Source organism: Pseudorasbora parva, chromosome 19 (genome assembly GCF_024679245.1).
Source record: "Pseudorasbora parva isolate DD20220531a chromosome 19, ASM2467924v1, whole genome shotgun sequence".
Taxonomy (NCBI): Eukaryota; Metazoa; Chordata; class Actinopteri; order Cypriniformes; family Gobionidae; genus Pseudorasbora; species Pseudorasbora parva.
This window is the reverse complement of record NC_090190.1, coordinates 32,012,322-32,028,274: the sequence shown is the minus strand read 5'-3', so window position 1 is coordinate 32,028,274 and position 15,953 is coordinate 32,012,322. Positions and strand designations below refer to the sequence as shown.

General features: G+C 38.6%; 1 protein-coding gene across 1 annotated transcript; it reads left to right on the top strand.

Moving 5' to 3' along the window:
- The first annotated feature begins 214 nt into the window (after window positions 1–214).
- Window positions 215–7,778, top strand: necap1 (NECAP endocytosis associated 1). Its single transcript, XM_067425813.1, has 8 exons — window positions 215–428; window positions 1,885–1,985; window positions 2,111–2,215; window positions 2,325–2,406; window positions 2,552–2,660; window positions 2,782–2,920; window positions 3,939–4,032; window positions 7,055–7,778. Exons 1-8 carry the CDS (start codon window positions 334–336, stop codon window positions 7,113–7,115), a joined length of 786 nt encoding a protein of 261 aa, XP_067281914.1. The 5' UTR covers window positions 215–333; the 3' UTR covers window positions 7,116–7,778.
- Window positions 7,779–15,953: the final 8,175 nt, after the last annotated feature.

Sequence of the window (15,953 nt, the reverse complement as noted above, 5' to 3'; positions counted from 1 at the left end):
AAACAATACAAAACAATATATAAATAATGAATGTAAAGGGTTTGTTAAATGTGCCACTTGCATGGTTCATTGAAATACTAAAGGATGCGAACAGGCGATGAAAGATCCGCTGATCCCAACACCACATTTGCGAACGCACTGAGCCCGGTTTCATAACAATGAGTCGATCCATCCCTTCTCAGATCTGATGACGCGTGATGCGTGATTCTCAAGCTCGCGCCTGAGGCATCACTGACGTCACTGACGCTCCGATGCCTGTAGAAGCGGCTGGCCCGCAATAACAAATTGGATGAAGACAGAAATATTACTCGCATTCATTGAAATCAGTTCAAGATGGCGTCCGAGGGGGAATACGAGTCGATTCTGTGCGTAAAACCAGATGTCAATGTTTACCGCATCCCGCCGAGGGCGTCGAATCGCGGATACAGGTGAATTAAAAGGATGTGCGGGCCTGAGCCCATGGCAGGTGTTTGTTCTGGAAAGAATGTTGTAATACGTATTTGTCTTGGCTGTATCAGCACCATGCTTCTAATGCGCACAATATTCGATGATAAATAATAAATTTATCACATATCATTGTAATTCTGAGCAGTGCTATGTCGCAGAGACACACAGTTCTGCTGATAGAAGGAAAAACATCTTGCGATGTCAGATGTTCACGACTGAATCTTAATAGGAGTAAACTGCAAATGTCATTACAGTTAATAATTATTTTCATGTAATTTTCATGCCTTTGAAGTAGATATAGTATCTGTCATTTGTATTATTAGTTTATATTGTTATAATAATAATATGGTATTGTGTTAATGTGAGGTGTGTTTTCGACGTGTGTGGTCCAGTTTAAAGTGTATAATTAGTCCTAAAAGCTCTTGCCTAAAGAGAATGTGGTGCTTCAGTGACACACATTCCTCCTCTAAAATCCCAGTTGTATTCCCTCATTAGGAGTTTATAGTCTTGTTGTAATAGCTCTGGAAATTGCAATAATACTTCTTGATTTGCCGTAAACTGTGGGAAGGGTTTAAACGTCTTCTGTCCCCACTAAACTAAAAGCTTTGACCCAAAGAGCTGTTATTTGTGTGAATTGCATGATGCCTGTCTTATTTCGACCCCCTCCAAAACAATTGGGACCATTAAAGTCTCATGAAATTGAAGTAGCGACTGATAGTTCCTTCCATATTGTGATGTACATCTTATTGTAACGGATTATTGAAATAATAAGATCAATAACATGCATTTAGAAAACAGCTAGGGAGAATAATCATTTTAATAACTTATTTTTGTGACAATGAATCACTGTTTTTTCCCAGTGGTCATTACTGTAATGTGTGTGTATGTTAGACTACAACAACAGAAAATAAATTGTTGGGATAATTACCCAGAAATGACAATTCTATCATCATTTACTCACCCTCAAGTCATTCCAAACCCATAAGACTTATTCTTTAAAACACAATTTACGATAATGAAACCTAAGAGGTTTCTGTCCCTCCACTTGGAAGGTCAAGTAACCAAAATTTAGAAGATCCAAAAAAGGCCTTGAACAAATCTATATGAATCAAACAATTTAATCCAGCTCAGTGCAAAAGCCTTATATAATGAACCAATTTAATTTTATTTCAGTTAACACGCAAGCATAGAACACATCAAAAATGGCAAACACAGAAGCTCAAACGTGTGGGTGATGCACGAGAACCAATGAGGTTTGTTCTAGCGTGTTATGCAAGCAAAGTCTTATGGGGTTGGAAAGACATGAGGATGAGTAAATGGTGACAATTTTTGTGTGAACTATCTCTTTAAGCTCCCCCTAAAGATGTTTCCATAGAAAACCCATCTAGAGCACAATTTGATGGTCCTGAAGTGACATTTCTGCTGTGATAATGGCAGGGCGGCTGACTGGAAGCTGGACACTCCTGATTGGACAGGCCGTTTGCGCATAACAGCAAAGGGGAAGGTGGCTTATATCAAATTGGAGGACAAAGTCTCAGGTTAGAAATCTATGTAATGATGCAAAAGAGAAAAACAAATAAAAATGAATGTTTGATTGGATGACTCTCAGTGACATTTGTGCAGCAAAAGAAGCTCCTGGATCTCCTTATGTCGTTGTCTTTAGGTGAACTGTTTGCTCAAGCGCCGATTACAGAATATCCTGGCATTGCCTTGGAGACTGTCAGCGATTCTAGTCGCTATTTTGTTCTCCGTATACAGGATGACAATGGTGAGTGTATCATTTTACTTTACATACCCTGTCATACTGGGAAATAGGTTATACTTCACTTCTATCCAACAGGCTAGATATGAATTATCCATGCTTGTCTGCATTTTAGGTCGGAGTGCGTTCATTGGTGTTGGATTTGGAGACAGAGGTGATTCTTTTGACTTCAATGTCGCCTTGCAGGATCATTTCAAGTGAGTTTCTGTAAAAAATCATGAGGGCATTATGACTGGAAATGCATTTGCAATGAATTCTTGGATGCCTTTTGATGCTTTTGGTTAATTCAGGTACAGTTTTTGAATGCCATTTTAAACATGTTTTAATTTTTCTTTCTGTAAGATGGGTTAAACAAGAGAATGAACTTAGTAAAAGTTCTCAGTCTGCAGACACAGGACCCAAACTGGATCTAGGCTTCAAAGAGGGACAGACCATCACACTGAATATCGGGGTACAGAAAATATAGCGTTGCATCACTACATGTTCAGAAGAATATGCAGTGATTTTTCACGTCTACATGTAAATCAACTGGGAGTTTGTTTCAAACTAGAGAAATGTTTCTTTGTATTTAGCAAGGTAAAAAGAGAGACAAACCCCGTCCTCAGAGCTCAGGAGGCATGGGGCTCCTCCCTCCACCTCCAGGGGGAAAGATAGCACCTCCTCCTTCGTCCAATCACAACACAGAACAGCCATCGGGAGGAGCAGAGACAGGTACATCCTTTGACCTCATTACTGCTTCTATATGTACTCATTCAGGCCTCCTCTTTTCTTTTATGCCATGGATAGGTTCAATCAGGAGAGGAGCACACATAGTATACTATTTCTAACAAAACAACTTTATTTAGAGGCCAAATGCAAAGACAAAACGGTTTAATTTACATGGTCATCAGTGTTGTAACCATATATTAAAGGTACAATATGTAAGATTTTTGGATTAAAATATACAAAAACCACTTGAACAATGCTATATATTTTGTTGACTTGTGTACTTGCATAATTCTGAATGTTTCCAAGAATGTTTAAATCCAGAGAAATAAGCAATTTTATCCAGGACACCGGCCGTGTCCATTTTTTTTGTTTATCAAGGACATCATACTTGTTTCTCTCGAATTATCGTTTTTTATTTTGTAGAAACCATTGATGCTTTAATATGTGTTTTATCAGTTTTGATCAGTGCCCTGACTACTGAAATAGGGAGCTGATTGATGCACACCCATAGTCATAGCTCAACACAGTCTTATTGTTTAAATCCTGTTTTCTTGATTTACAGCGAGTACCATGTTTTACCATGCCTAATATCAATCTAGCTTACTGCAGTGTGCAACAAGTGTCTCATAGTAGCCATCGAGTAAACACACAGAGTAGCATTATAACATAACTTTCAACACAAGCGTCTGGCTCTCATTTGCAATCACTCCAGCGGCCTTTTCCCCCAACGGTTTCCAGCCCCACCCTGCTTCATATTATAGTAACGTTAATAAATATTTAATACATTAGCTCATCCATGAATATGATTTCTGTCCCTTCAGATTCTTTTCCACCAGCTGTAGAGTTTAAGCGACCTCTAGCGGCAAAAATTACATATTGTGCCTTTAATTCTGTAAATGTAAAATATTTTTTATCAATATCTCACCCGCTCAAAATGCACAGACACACACAGAGAAATACATTTGACATAAATCTTGATAACCTTTTTTTCCCCTTCTCCCGTTCTTTCCTCTACTCTTAGGATGTTTATTAGAACTGGACAGCAGTAACTCTAATACAGTGGTTCAGTCAAACCCCAGCTCTGACCTATGGGGTGATTTCTCCAGCTCTGCAAGGTAACAAAAATGTTTCTTGACCATTGAATAAGTTCCTGTACTGAAATATTACTACTAATCACTAAGGGCCAGATATACTAACAGCTTGTGGCAGCACAAACCCTCTTTTGGCATTAAAAAATGTCTCAGGATATACTAAAGACAACATTTATTGAGGTAGAGAATTCACATTTACATTTACATTTATAGACGCACCCTAGCGGCAGCAAATCTAATCTGCCGCGGGTGTCGTCTAGCAACTCTCAATACACTTCTGAGCTGTAAAAGACAAACTCTGGTCGGGCCAATCACATTGTGTATAGAGTCGATGGGCAGGGCTTAACATAATGACAGCCAAGTTGCGCTTGCATGCTACCATAGGCCGTAAAAAAATATGGACGACTCGACATCATCCGTTTCCGCTTGCCAGATTTGAAGCTTTCAGGCGGCCTGCACGGCATTGACATTTTGGGATTGAGTCTGCGCTGTGCACAGTAGCGATTTCGGGACCGGAGTTGCGCAGTAGAGAGTAGGAAGTAGAGCAGGAAGTACTGCTGCGATATCAAAAGCCTGCCTCTCGCAGATGTAGAACAATTAATTATGTTGGTGTGAAATAAACAGTTATGGAAATGTAGAAATTAAAGCTAAAGCTCCAATTTGCTCCCAAAAATTCCGAAAAAAGTCTGTTAGTGCCTTAGTGACAACTTCACTCAGAGAAGACGTCGATCTCAGCTGTCAATCATGACGTCACACCCCCCCGTTTTTATAGCATCAAATATCTAACTAAAACTAAACTTATTGTTAAAACGAACGCTTGAAATGAAATCATCATGATGATAACTGCCTTCAATGACATAAACTACCTTTGGGGAAAAAATATGTGAAGTGTAATTTTATTGTTTAGTTTGCCTCGCGTCCATTAGAAAACACAGAGGGGCTGCTATACTGGGACCGGTCACTGGGGGCCGATCGAGGTGCGGAAACTTTAGTATCTGAGAGGGATACTGCAGGCTTGCGTGCTACTAGTAAACACAGAAGCTGGGAAACGGCGGTCTTTTGAATCAGCTTTGACCGCGACTCTGGAAGACTTGGAGTTTAGCTTTTCTCTGAGAAAAGAACAAAGAATGGCACGGAATCATTCTTAAGAAGGGAAGATGTGTTCTGAGTTGAGCCGACCGGATATGGCGAAATTTTAATCTGTGAACGAGCTCTGCTTCCCCTTCGGTACTCTGGTTGGTTGTTTTATTTAAACAAATAATGATTTACTAAGGTGTGTGGTAGTCAATTAACTGGTATTTGCATTATTATTTAACACCCAAAAAAGCACGTCTTAACCCATAGGCGGCGAGTTATGTTTCTGCTGGTAGGTGCTCACACTTGATAACCCCCTCTCCGACATGAAATGAGAAATGCATACCTTTTTTCTTTTTTTTTCTTTTTTTTTTTGGTAAACTTTTAAGAGCAAATACATTACCAACCAAAAAAACCCATATTCACCTCTGTTTCCATTAGCAAATGATAACTAGACTAAGCACATACACATGCCCCTTAATACATTCTAACATGCTCATTACTTAACAATTAATTATACTTGGTGTTAGTTTTTCAAGAGTGCTGTCTTTTTCTCCGTGCAGTGGTGCACTTAAAGAATTCATTACACAAAAAGTTATTTATGTCTTGAAGAGAAACACACAAACTGCAAATATTTCTAACAAATCAAAAAACACATTCTCTACATGAGTGTTGTTGCGGGTCGCTCTCTAAATTATATACCTGATGATTTTTAGAGATAATTATCATTGTGCAAAAATAAAGCACAGGTTTTTGTATCAAGTTATGTTCTCTATCGATTTTAAAATGAATGAAGAATATGAATGTGTTTTTCTGTGGGTCCTCGGTCATTCCCGCGGGTGCTAAACCCCCTCATTGCGCGTTTGTTGTCTTATCCCATTTTGCGTTTGACCTGCTGTAGGAAGAGGGCACTGCAGTGAATAGAGAGCAAGTGGGAGAAGGGAGAGAATTTTCTCCATTCATGTTCATTGATTTTGAATGCCACAGTAAGATGTTATCCGACTATATCATTTGTTAATCTACGTTTTTTATTTATTTACTGGGTTTTACTGACATAAAACGCAACCAGTCAGAGTTGATTTTGTTCCGTGTCATGTTTAGGGGCGTGAAAATGTAAAGCAGATGTCCCTGCAATAACAGACCGGCATGCATCTATAAATTGTTAATTCAAGAACAATGTGCAAATTTACTGCAACAATGGAGCCGCAAACTTCACATACAAAATCCAGCGTATAGTGGATCCTGGTAATCATTTTCACAGTTGTAAGCACGGCAAGAGAGTTTTTTTGTTGAGGGCATTTGTTTCCAGGTGGACTGTTAAAGAAAGCAACACTCATGTCTTGTGGATGTCCTGAAGAATTCAACCATTCAGATGACGACTTCGAAACTCCTGATTTGTGATGTCTGAGGCTGAGAGTAGTAGATAGGTAGCCAGACCTTTAGACTTCATCGCAGCTTTCATTGACCAATGACCACTCAAGAGGACATCTGAGCGGCATGTAAAGCAACCAATCACAGTTTGTTTTACTGCATCATGTGAGTGAATATGTAAAGTCGATGTCCCTATGATAACAGACCGCTGTGCATCTAGTAAAGGATTCATCGTTGTGCAAATTTACTGCATCAATGGCACCGCAAACTTCACATACTTTTTAAAATCCAGCGTTTATTTGATTTTGATAAGTGCTCATTGCCACAGTTGTAAACACGATGGCTTTCTTCTTCCATCAGCGAGTTTGGCTTCACAACAACGAAACACATATAATTTGCCGTCTTGTAAATCTGGCCCTAATTATTTTCTTTAAACTGGTCTTAAACTGTGTGTTAGCGTGTAAAGGTATGTAAAATCTGGAATAACTTTCTTTCTTTCTTTCTTTCTTTCTTTCTTTCTTTCTTTCTTTCTTTCTTTCTTTCTTTCTTTCTTTCTTTCTTTCTTTCTTTCTTTCTTTCTTTCTTTCTTTCTTTCTTCCAGCTCTGTTCCTCCTCCAGCACCACGTGAAGACCCCTCTTCTGGGAACTGGGTCCAGTTCTGAAAAAGTTTCATCATCCTTCATTCCATTATTGTTCCCATCCCTTCATCAGAACTACTGCAATTAAAAGATACTGCACAATATTATGGAACATTAGAGGCAAGCTGTATGTAAAGCTGCTAATCTTAGCAGAGCACAGAGGTGAGAAATAGGCTATTAAGAATTGTGTTGGTCAAATCAGCCAATTGAAATTATGAAAAAGATTGTATAAAAGGAGAGGAACATCCCATGGGCGTAATATGTGAAACTTTATGGTAACAGTTTTTTGAAGACTGTTTCAGTATCTTTACATTTGTCCACAAAGTGTTGGATGTGTCCACTTTGTTGTCATAACTTGTATGTGTTCGTCTTTGGTTTTGGAGGAGTGAATATGTGTGTGTGTGTGAGTGTTTAAAAAGGCAGAGCTGGATTGAAAGTGTAGAATTTAAATGAGGCCCGGATTCATCAAGAGCTTAACATCTTGTGTGTCATAAGAATATATAAAACCTGTACAGTATAAATATACAAAAATAATGACTGAAGGCCACAATGTAGAAAAATTATATCTCTTAAATACAGGGATTATATCTAGATATCCATTACATATCCATATTGTCATTTACTTGAGTAACAGATAGTCATTTACGTGTTAAACAAAAATAAAATATACAAAAGAACTACAATGCACTTTGCTTCACATGTGATTTTTTTATTTATTTTTATTTTATAATCTCTGTGGAATATGATTCTCAAAAATATTAGCATTTGCCATACTAGTCAATTAAAAATATTTAAGTGCTAAAATGCCTAGACAAGTCTATAGCTTATGGAAACAAAGCACAAGCATATCACCATTTATGTCCAATGTTGTTTGAAACAAAAATGTAAAAAGTTTGGGTTGTACTTTATTTGAATGTGTCCCTGTTACAGTGTAATATATATTTAAGTACTGAGAAATAATAATTAGCTTCATGTACTTACTTTACAGGGTTAGGGTAGGATCAGGGTTTGGTTTAGTGTTAGTTACATGTAATAATGCCTAGTTTATAGTTATTACTATAGTAAATACATGTAACGTGTAACAAGGATGTTGTTTGGTAACAAGTGTTACCAAAGTTTGTACCATAATCTTTCACCAAAAGACCATAGTACAGTTACAGTGTGTGCATAATTATTAGGCAAGTCGATATTCTGGTCATATTTTACTTTCCAAGCACATTTTACCTATTTCAATTCATATCAATCTTAATAACTATTATTAATTTTGTATATAATAATTTATTTATATATATATATAAATAAAAGCAGGTTGTCTATATAAAATTCAAATATACTATAATTTTCGAACATTAGTATGTCTGTGCTTCATTGATTTGACTATTTTGCTTGCAAGAGTTTGTGGAGAGATCCTGCATTTTACATTTATTTCATATTCAGTCATATCTAACTGGCACAAGTATGAAAAGTAAATATGTCTTATGTTCACCTTCATATCCTTTTAGCATGGGATTCTGCACTAGTTTAGGTAAGTTGAACTCTCTTAGCGAGAGATTGAATTTTAATCAAGAATGACTTTTTGTTAATTCAGTGAATAGCAGAAGCTATAAAATTTGTTAAGTAAATGAAATTACTAGTAATTTAATAGTGTAATTAATAGTAATTAACTAGTAATTAAATAGTGTCACAGATCTATCTCACATTTTTGTGATCTTTGTGCTTAGCATTTTCTAATGGAAAATGCGGCTTAAGATAGTAAATATTGTGGACCATGTTAGTTAGTTTAAAATGCTCATTAGTCATATGCAAGAGCATCTTGGACCGGCAATAAATCAGCTACCAGGTAAAAAAAAAATCTCTTTTGTCTTCCTTTTCATTTCTTGGAACATGGTGGCCAGTTTGGACCAGCTAGAAATGCTACCAGCAGCTGAGCTTAAGCTGGATTTTCCAGCAGATGACCTTAGGGCACACATCTGGGTCTTACATATGTTTCCGTCATTTATATCCATCTCGGATAACATCTTGTACTCTTGCTTTTTGCAGAATTTTCCAAGCTCAGCTGCTTGTTTCGGTTGAGAAAGAACTACCATCACAGCCTGTACTTCTCAGTTTGGCCACCAAACGTCTCTGTCACCCCAGTGCTGGGTATTTTCATATGCACACCTGCTCCTTGTCTGTTGTGAGTAATGACCTGTTAAATACCCTTTGTAGTTCCCTTAATCTTTGTGATAGCTTGTTTGTTAACACAATCATTCCGATTGGCTTAGTTTTTCATACTTACAAAGGTTTGTACCTTTGACTCCTGTCATTGGGTTGTGGATTTACCTTATATACATAATTAATTCAATTGCTTTGATTGGGACATTTATCATTGGGTTAGGACTTGAGATTTTTTCAGTTGTTTCAATTGTTGATTGTCTTTGTTATATACAATTTATGAGTGAATCTGAGACCTGAGACACTTATGGGTCATTTACATGACGCTGTTTTCAACTAAAACTGAAAGTGCAAACTTTTGAAAGCAGTATTGCAGTATTACAATAGCAGTATTGTCTCCATGTTAACTAAAAAAAAAAAAAAAAAAATTTGTTAAAACGGTGGCAACATGCAAATGCATATTACGCGTTCAGTCTGTAGGTGTCTAGTTTTCCTTTACAAAGTAACATCGCCAACTACTGGCCTGGCAGCAGAATACAGCGTTTTAGTCATTTCCGTGCATCTGTTTAAAAAGATTTAGCCTCAACATTGCGCAAAAGAAAAACGATTTGGTTTTTAGTACAACGTTGTCATGTTAACATTACCTTTAGCGGTGAGGTTGTGAATTGCAATCACCCAATGCTCACCTTTTTGAAGCAAATAGAGAAGCTATGGGGACCGACACAGGACAAAAATGTTGTTACACACTGCAACTTTAATGTATTGGATCAAATGTATTTAATGAATATACATGAATGACTAAAATGTTGGCCTGTTTTCATACAAAACTATGGTATGGCTTTAAAACACTTGGAATATATTGCGTAATTCATCTTGATTAATTGAAAAATGTATGTTTTGACCTTAACCTGTTTACTCATTCACTTTTATTATATGGAAAACAGTGGCGTGTACATCATTTCTCTTTTTGTGTTCCACAGGGCAAAAAAAGTTTCATCCGTTTAGAATGACATGAGAGTGAGTAAATTATGACTGAATTTTCATTAATAGGGAGGCACACTATTTCTGTAATATTGTGATGTTTTAGTATTGTTTGTGATATGAGATTTTGGATCATTGAGGTTTCAAAATGGTCAGAGCTTCAGTGTGAATGCGCAGAAATAGGAACCGAGCGACGAACAAAATGTCCTCAGTTTTGAAACGTTGCGAGAATGTTCTTGGCTAATAAATAGGGAGCATATTTGGGGATCAGCTGTTCACTCGTTGATGTGAGTTTGAATCAGTCCTCATTTAGAAGTCTGAAAGTGTGAGAGACGTTGTGAGTGAGTGTTATTCAGCACAACCCTATCAAAATGTCTAGATTGTGATAGATTGTGGACATGATCACGCTCATCATGATCACACACACACACACACACACACACACACACACACACGCACACTAAAGGTGCTTCAGGAATTAAAGGTGCAATCAGAAAATGAGATGGAGAAAGCTTCACCGCTGAAAGATTTTGCAATGTGATTGGAATGCGATTGATTGATTAATTGGAATTGGAATGTGATGATTAACATTTAAGATACAATAATACTTTATTAATCCCTGAATGGAAATTATGGAATTTTCATGATTAAGACTAAAACATGGTGAGTCAATGTTTCTATTTCTAATCAGGCACCAAGTGCACTCATGGCAATATGTTACATGTTGTATTTCTAGTTTCATGTTTCCCGTAGGTTTCTAGTCCTCTTGTAGTTCATTTCATTTCCTTCATTAGTTCCTCATTGTTTAGTTAGTCTTGTTAACCCCTGTGTACTGTACATAAGCCCCAGTGTTTGCTATGTTAGTTTTTTTTGTACTCTTGTTTTTTCAAGTCAACTAAACTTTATTTATATAGCACTTTACAATGCCAATTGTTTCAAAGCAGCTTCACAGTAGCCTGACAAGCCAGACCCACATCAAGATGTTTGGTCTGGAAACTCACCATAGACGGGGCTCAATCTGAGGTGCGGGATAAACGGATGTCTTTCAATCTCACTCTACACACGATAGGATAGCGCTACATCAACCAGAGCAACGAAGGTGAAGCGCAGTTCGTTGATAGATTAAACTTTCGCTGTATCTGGTTGGCAAAGCTCAGAACACATCTTCCCTTTTTAAGAATGACGTCAGTGCCGTTCTTTGTTCTTTTCTCAGAGAAAAGCTTAACTCCAAGTCTTCCAGATTCATGGTCAAAGCTGATTCCAAAGACCACCATTCGCCAGCTTCTGTGTTTACTAGTAGCACGCAAACGCAACTCGGCCGTCGTCATTATGTTAAGCCCCGCCCACCGACTCTATACACGATGTGATTGGCCTGACCAGAGTTTGTTTTTTACAGCTCAGAAGGTATTGAGAGTTTCTAGACTAAACTCGCGGCAGATTAGATTTGCTGCTGCTAGGGTGCGTCTAGATTTCTAGGCTAGCTTCACAGTGTTAACAGGAAAAAAATTAAACAGATTTAGATTTGGCTGTACAACTGCTCTGGAGAAAACGGTTATTTTATCCGGCTTATTTCAATTGTCATATAGTGGAAATGCGGGCAAATCGGTAATATAGTTGAAATTTAAGTGTCACCAACTGAGCAAGCCAAAAGCCAAAGGCGACAGTGGCAAGGAACCAAAACTCCTTCAGAAAAAAAACCTTGGGAGAAAGGCTCAGTCGGGGTGCCAGTTCTCCTCTGACCGACAAACAAATAGTGTATGATTATGATTCTGGCAACATTACAGGTCAGAAACATTACAAGTTTTCTGGCTCCTTTTGTTCCCTGCCTCCCTTGTCCCTCCGTGTATAGTTTAGTATTTATAATAAAATGTTGTTCATATTCCGTAGAATGATCTTAAATCTGTGAATTGTGAGAACTATTAAATGTAACCAGTTAAAGGGTTAGTTCACCCAAAAATGAAAATTCTGTCATTAATTACTTACCCTCATGTCGTAGTGACAGCAATACCTTTTTTTTCTGACAGTGTATAAATCTTATCTTATTCATTCTTTTTTCTTTTATATATGAAAAATATGCACCACATTGTTTATTAGTTTAAAACTTTGCAATCCAAATTAATGGAAATGCATGCAATTAATATACTTTTTTATATACATATTTCTTGAGCCTACCTATTCAATTTGTTGCCTCAGCCAATTGAATTGTTTTGGCGTTCAAGGGTGATGTGTATCAGGGTAGAAGGATCTAGTCCACATCATGGGGTGTAGAAGTTTAGAAGAGTGTAGAAGTTTAGTGTAGAAGAGTGTGGTTGAAGTTTGCAGTGGCACATGGTAAATGGTAAATGGACTGCATTTATATAGCGCTTTTATCCAAAGCGCTTTACATTTTTGCCTCACATTCACCCATTCATACACCGACGGCGATGTCAGCCATGTAAGGCGCCATCCAGCTCGTCGGGAGCAGCTGGGGTTAGGTGTCTTGCTCATGGACACTTCGACACTTGGTCAAGTGGAACCGGGGATCGAACCACCAACCTTCTGGTTTGTAGCCAACCTACATGAACCACTGAGCCACTGCCGCCCTGCATGTCTAACATTTTCTGATCATAAAGAATAGATTTAAGTGATAAAATGCTGGAATTCCTAGCATGCTACTGCTATACATGCATCAAACGTGTAGACTAATATTTCTCTCATGCACATTTATAGAAATGAACATGCAAGATGACTGAACGCTAGTGTAATTGCACACATAAATGTGTTTGAATGTAGTATATCAAATGAAAGGTCATACAGAGAGTGACTGGAATAGTTAGTAGAGCTGTTAAATGATCTTCTTGGTCTTCTTCCCTTCATGTAATGAGCTATTTCAGCTGTTAATCTCTTAACAAGGTGCCTAAGTAACCTTAGATTGAAAGGGGAAAATCTGTAATTTTTTATGTCTTAATTTAGTGGCCTAGATTGTATTTTAGTGTCTGGTGCAAATGTTTGCAGCTGCATTTTATTTTATTTTTATTGTGAAAAGTCGGGTGGTCTTCGTTTGTTTACTGCTTTATTTATTTATTTTTCATATTTGATAGTCCGGTTGTACATAAACCACTTTCTGCAAGTTGTTTTTAATTCTATGTATTTTGCAAATAGGGTTGTCTCATTTACTCTATAATTTACAATGTTATGTTTTCTTGGATCAGTTGAAAGATTTTGTACTGATGCCAAAGACTTATCTGTTACATGTAACTTCACACTCTGGTGTGTGTGTGTGTGTATGATGTTGATGAATGGAGGGGCAAGTTTAAAAGCAGAAGTGTGGGACACTTCAGGATAAAGATCAGGAAGACTGTGTTTGTGCATGCATGTGTATGTGATTTCAAGTGTGTGCGGATCTGACAGAGGTGATGAAGGCTGAAAGAGTTTTATTAATGGTCGGAGGTTTATTTTTAAATCTAGGACACATAGTGTCTGAGTGCTTGTATGTGTCTGAATGTTATCTGCTGAAATTTGAGAGATGCAATATGCCCCTTCTTACTCTCACAACACGGAGAGCTCCATGAGAATGAGCATAGGTTGTTAAAAGTGACCATTCCAATCTTTATGATGTTAAGCAAAGAAGTCACAAATATGGTTTAAAAAGTTGGTGGACCATTCTGCCATTCAAAAAAAAAACAAAACAGTTTTTAAAAGAAGTATTTCATGTGTACCAAGGCTGCATTTATTTGATAAATACAAAACAAACAGTAATATTGTAAAATTTCTTTCTTTTAAAATTATTACAATTTAAAAGAAAAGTTTTTTTTGGAATATATTTTAAAATGTATAATTGATGCAAAGCTGTATTTTCAGTATTATTACTCCAGTGCCACACAATCCTTCAGAAATCATGTTGAATGTTCGCCGGTTCCCGCCTCCTTCCTTTCCATTTCTATGAACGTTATTACATTGGTGCCGAAGCCCGGGAGGAAGGAGGGACGCGCTGTCGGAGAGCCCTCGCTAATGAGGGGGACCGTGGTGCTGAGGAGTTCAGGCAGTGCGGATGAGGAAAGACCGCGAGTGGCTGCCCGAGGCGGCGGTGCTGGAGCGAGTTGAGACCGGTGGGACGGAGAGCTCGCTGCCGTGCCCCTGGGTCGAGGTGGGGTGGCGGCCGTCCTGGAGGGAGCGGAGGAGTTGCCGGAGTTCGTCGTGGGCCGCAGCCTGCTGCTGTCCGCCGTAATGGGGAGGAGCAGGGAATGCGGAGCTCGCTGCCGGCTCCCTCAGGCAGAGGAGCCACCACCGGCCGCCAGGGGGTCAAGCACCATCGCATAGCACCACGAGGAAGAGCCTCTTGGTTGGTGAGGACCGAGCGGCAGTGTGTCCGGGAATCAGAACAGATTTTTCTTTTTCCTCTCTCCACTCTCTCGTCCTGTCGCTCGGTCTCCGTCTCCCGCTTCTCTCATCTCGTCTGCCCAGACGCGTGAGATGCGGAGATTGGGCCCCCCGGGGAGGAGTAGGCGTAGTCTCGGGTGTACCCCCCGGCCTGTGAGGTGCGATGAGGGTATGTGGCGAGGTGAACGAGCGAAAGACATGGGAGGAGCGAGTGAAACCGGGGACGTGATTGCGAACGAGCGTCACTTGCGAGCCACACCGGTCTCGAGTCCTCTCATGAGGGAGCTCGGAGACATTTAAGGATGAGCAACACCAGTCAAGGACGAGAGAGGACCAGGCCTGGATCTTACGCTGAGTTTTGTTTATGTTTTGTTATGTGTGTGCGGGCAGTCGTCTGTGAGGGGCTGCCCGCGGTTTACTTTCGTTTTGTTTGCTTATTTAATAAAAGTTGTTGAATGTTTGCCGGTTCCCGCCTCCTTCCTTCCCATTTCTATGAACGTTATTACAACGACATCGACGTGAATACAGTAAGAGCTTCTGTTGTGCAGCTTAACAGCGTCATTCATTATAACTGCAGTTTGAAAAAGTGTGCACTGCAGATATAAGTGTGATTGACAAATCCGAGCATTATAAAGAGTGTTCTTTGATCGCTTTCTGTAGTTTAATCATTTAAATAACAGGTTTGGTTCATGCTACCGTTTTAGTCACTGACTTGATTCACTGATAAATCAAGACGGTCAGCGGTGGGACTGACAGTATTAAACGATTTAGAAAGAAAGTCTGTGTGAACTTGAATGATTAGCTACACATCAGAAATCACTGATCCCAGATCAGGCATTAATGAACACTGTTACTCACTGTTTGTGGCGGTGCTGTCGAATCCATATGGTAAAGCCTGAGCTGACATCGCGACTGATAAACTGAATCCATTCTCTACTAATCCTCTGGGTGGGCAAAGCAGAGGAAACCTTTCCTGTTATGACGTCATAACAGGAGAATTCAAGATCAGCTCGTCTGAGCTCTCATCTTCTCAAAGGCAGAGAAAGACAACCAAAACTCTGTTTTACATCAATCAAAATTTCTAGCCACTTGGGGACAATATTCAGGCTAGGGGAACTCATATTAATGTTGAAAACCCTAATGAAATGAAAATGCCATGCCATGGGACCTTTAAAATCTCATCTGAGGTATTGTAAAACCTTCAATGTTTACAGTTAATATCTGTAATGGTCAGTTAGGAAAAGAAACTCCCAGCTAATTATGAATATACGCAATATTATATATAGAATATATAACAACAGTCTTATGATTAGAATATTATATATAGAATATATAACAACAGTCTTGTGATTGAAACCTTTTTTTTTT

What these genes read in the sequence shown, in the direction of transcription:
- necap1 (XM_067425813.1), top strand. Translation starts at nt 334, where the DNA reads ATGGCGTCCGAGGGGGAATACGAGTCGATTCTGTGCGTAAAACCAGAT. An exon ending in GCGTCGAATCGCGGATACAG is followed by an intron (nt 429 to 1,884) that starts GTGAATTAAAAG and finishes TGATAATGGCAG; the next exon opens with GGCGGCTGACTGGAAGCTGG. An exon ending in GATTTCTCCAGCTCTGCAAG is followed by an intron (nt 4,033 to 7,054) that starts GTAACAAAAATG and finishes TCTTTCTTCCAG; the next exon opens with CTCTGTTCCTCCTCCAGCAC.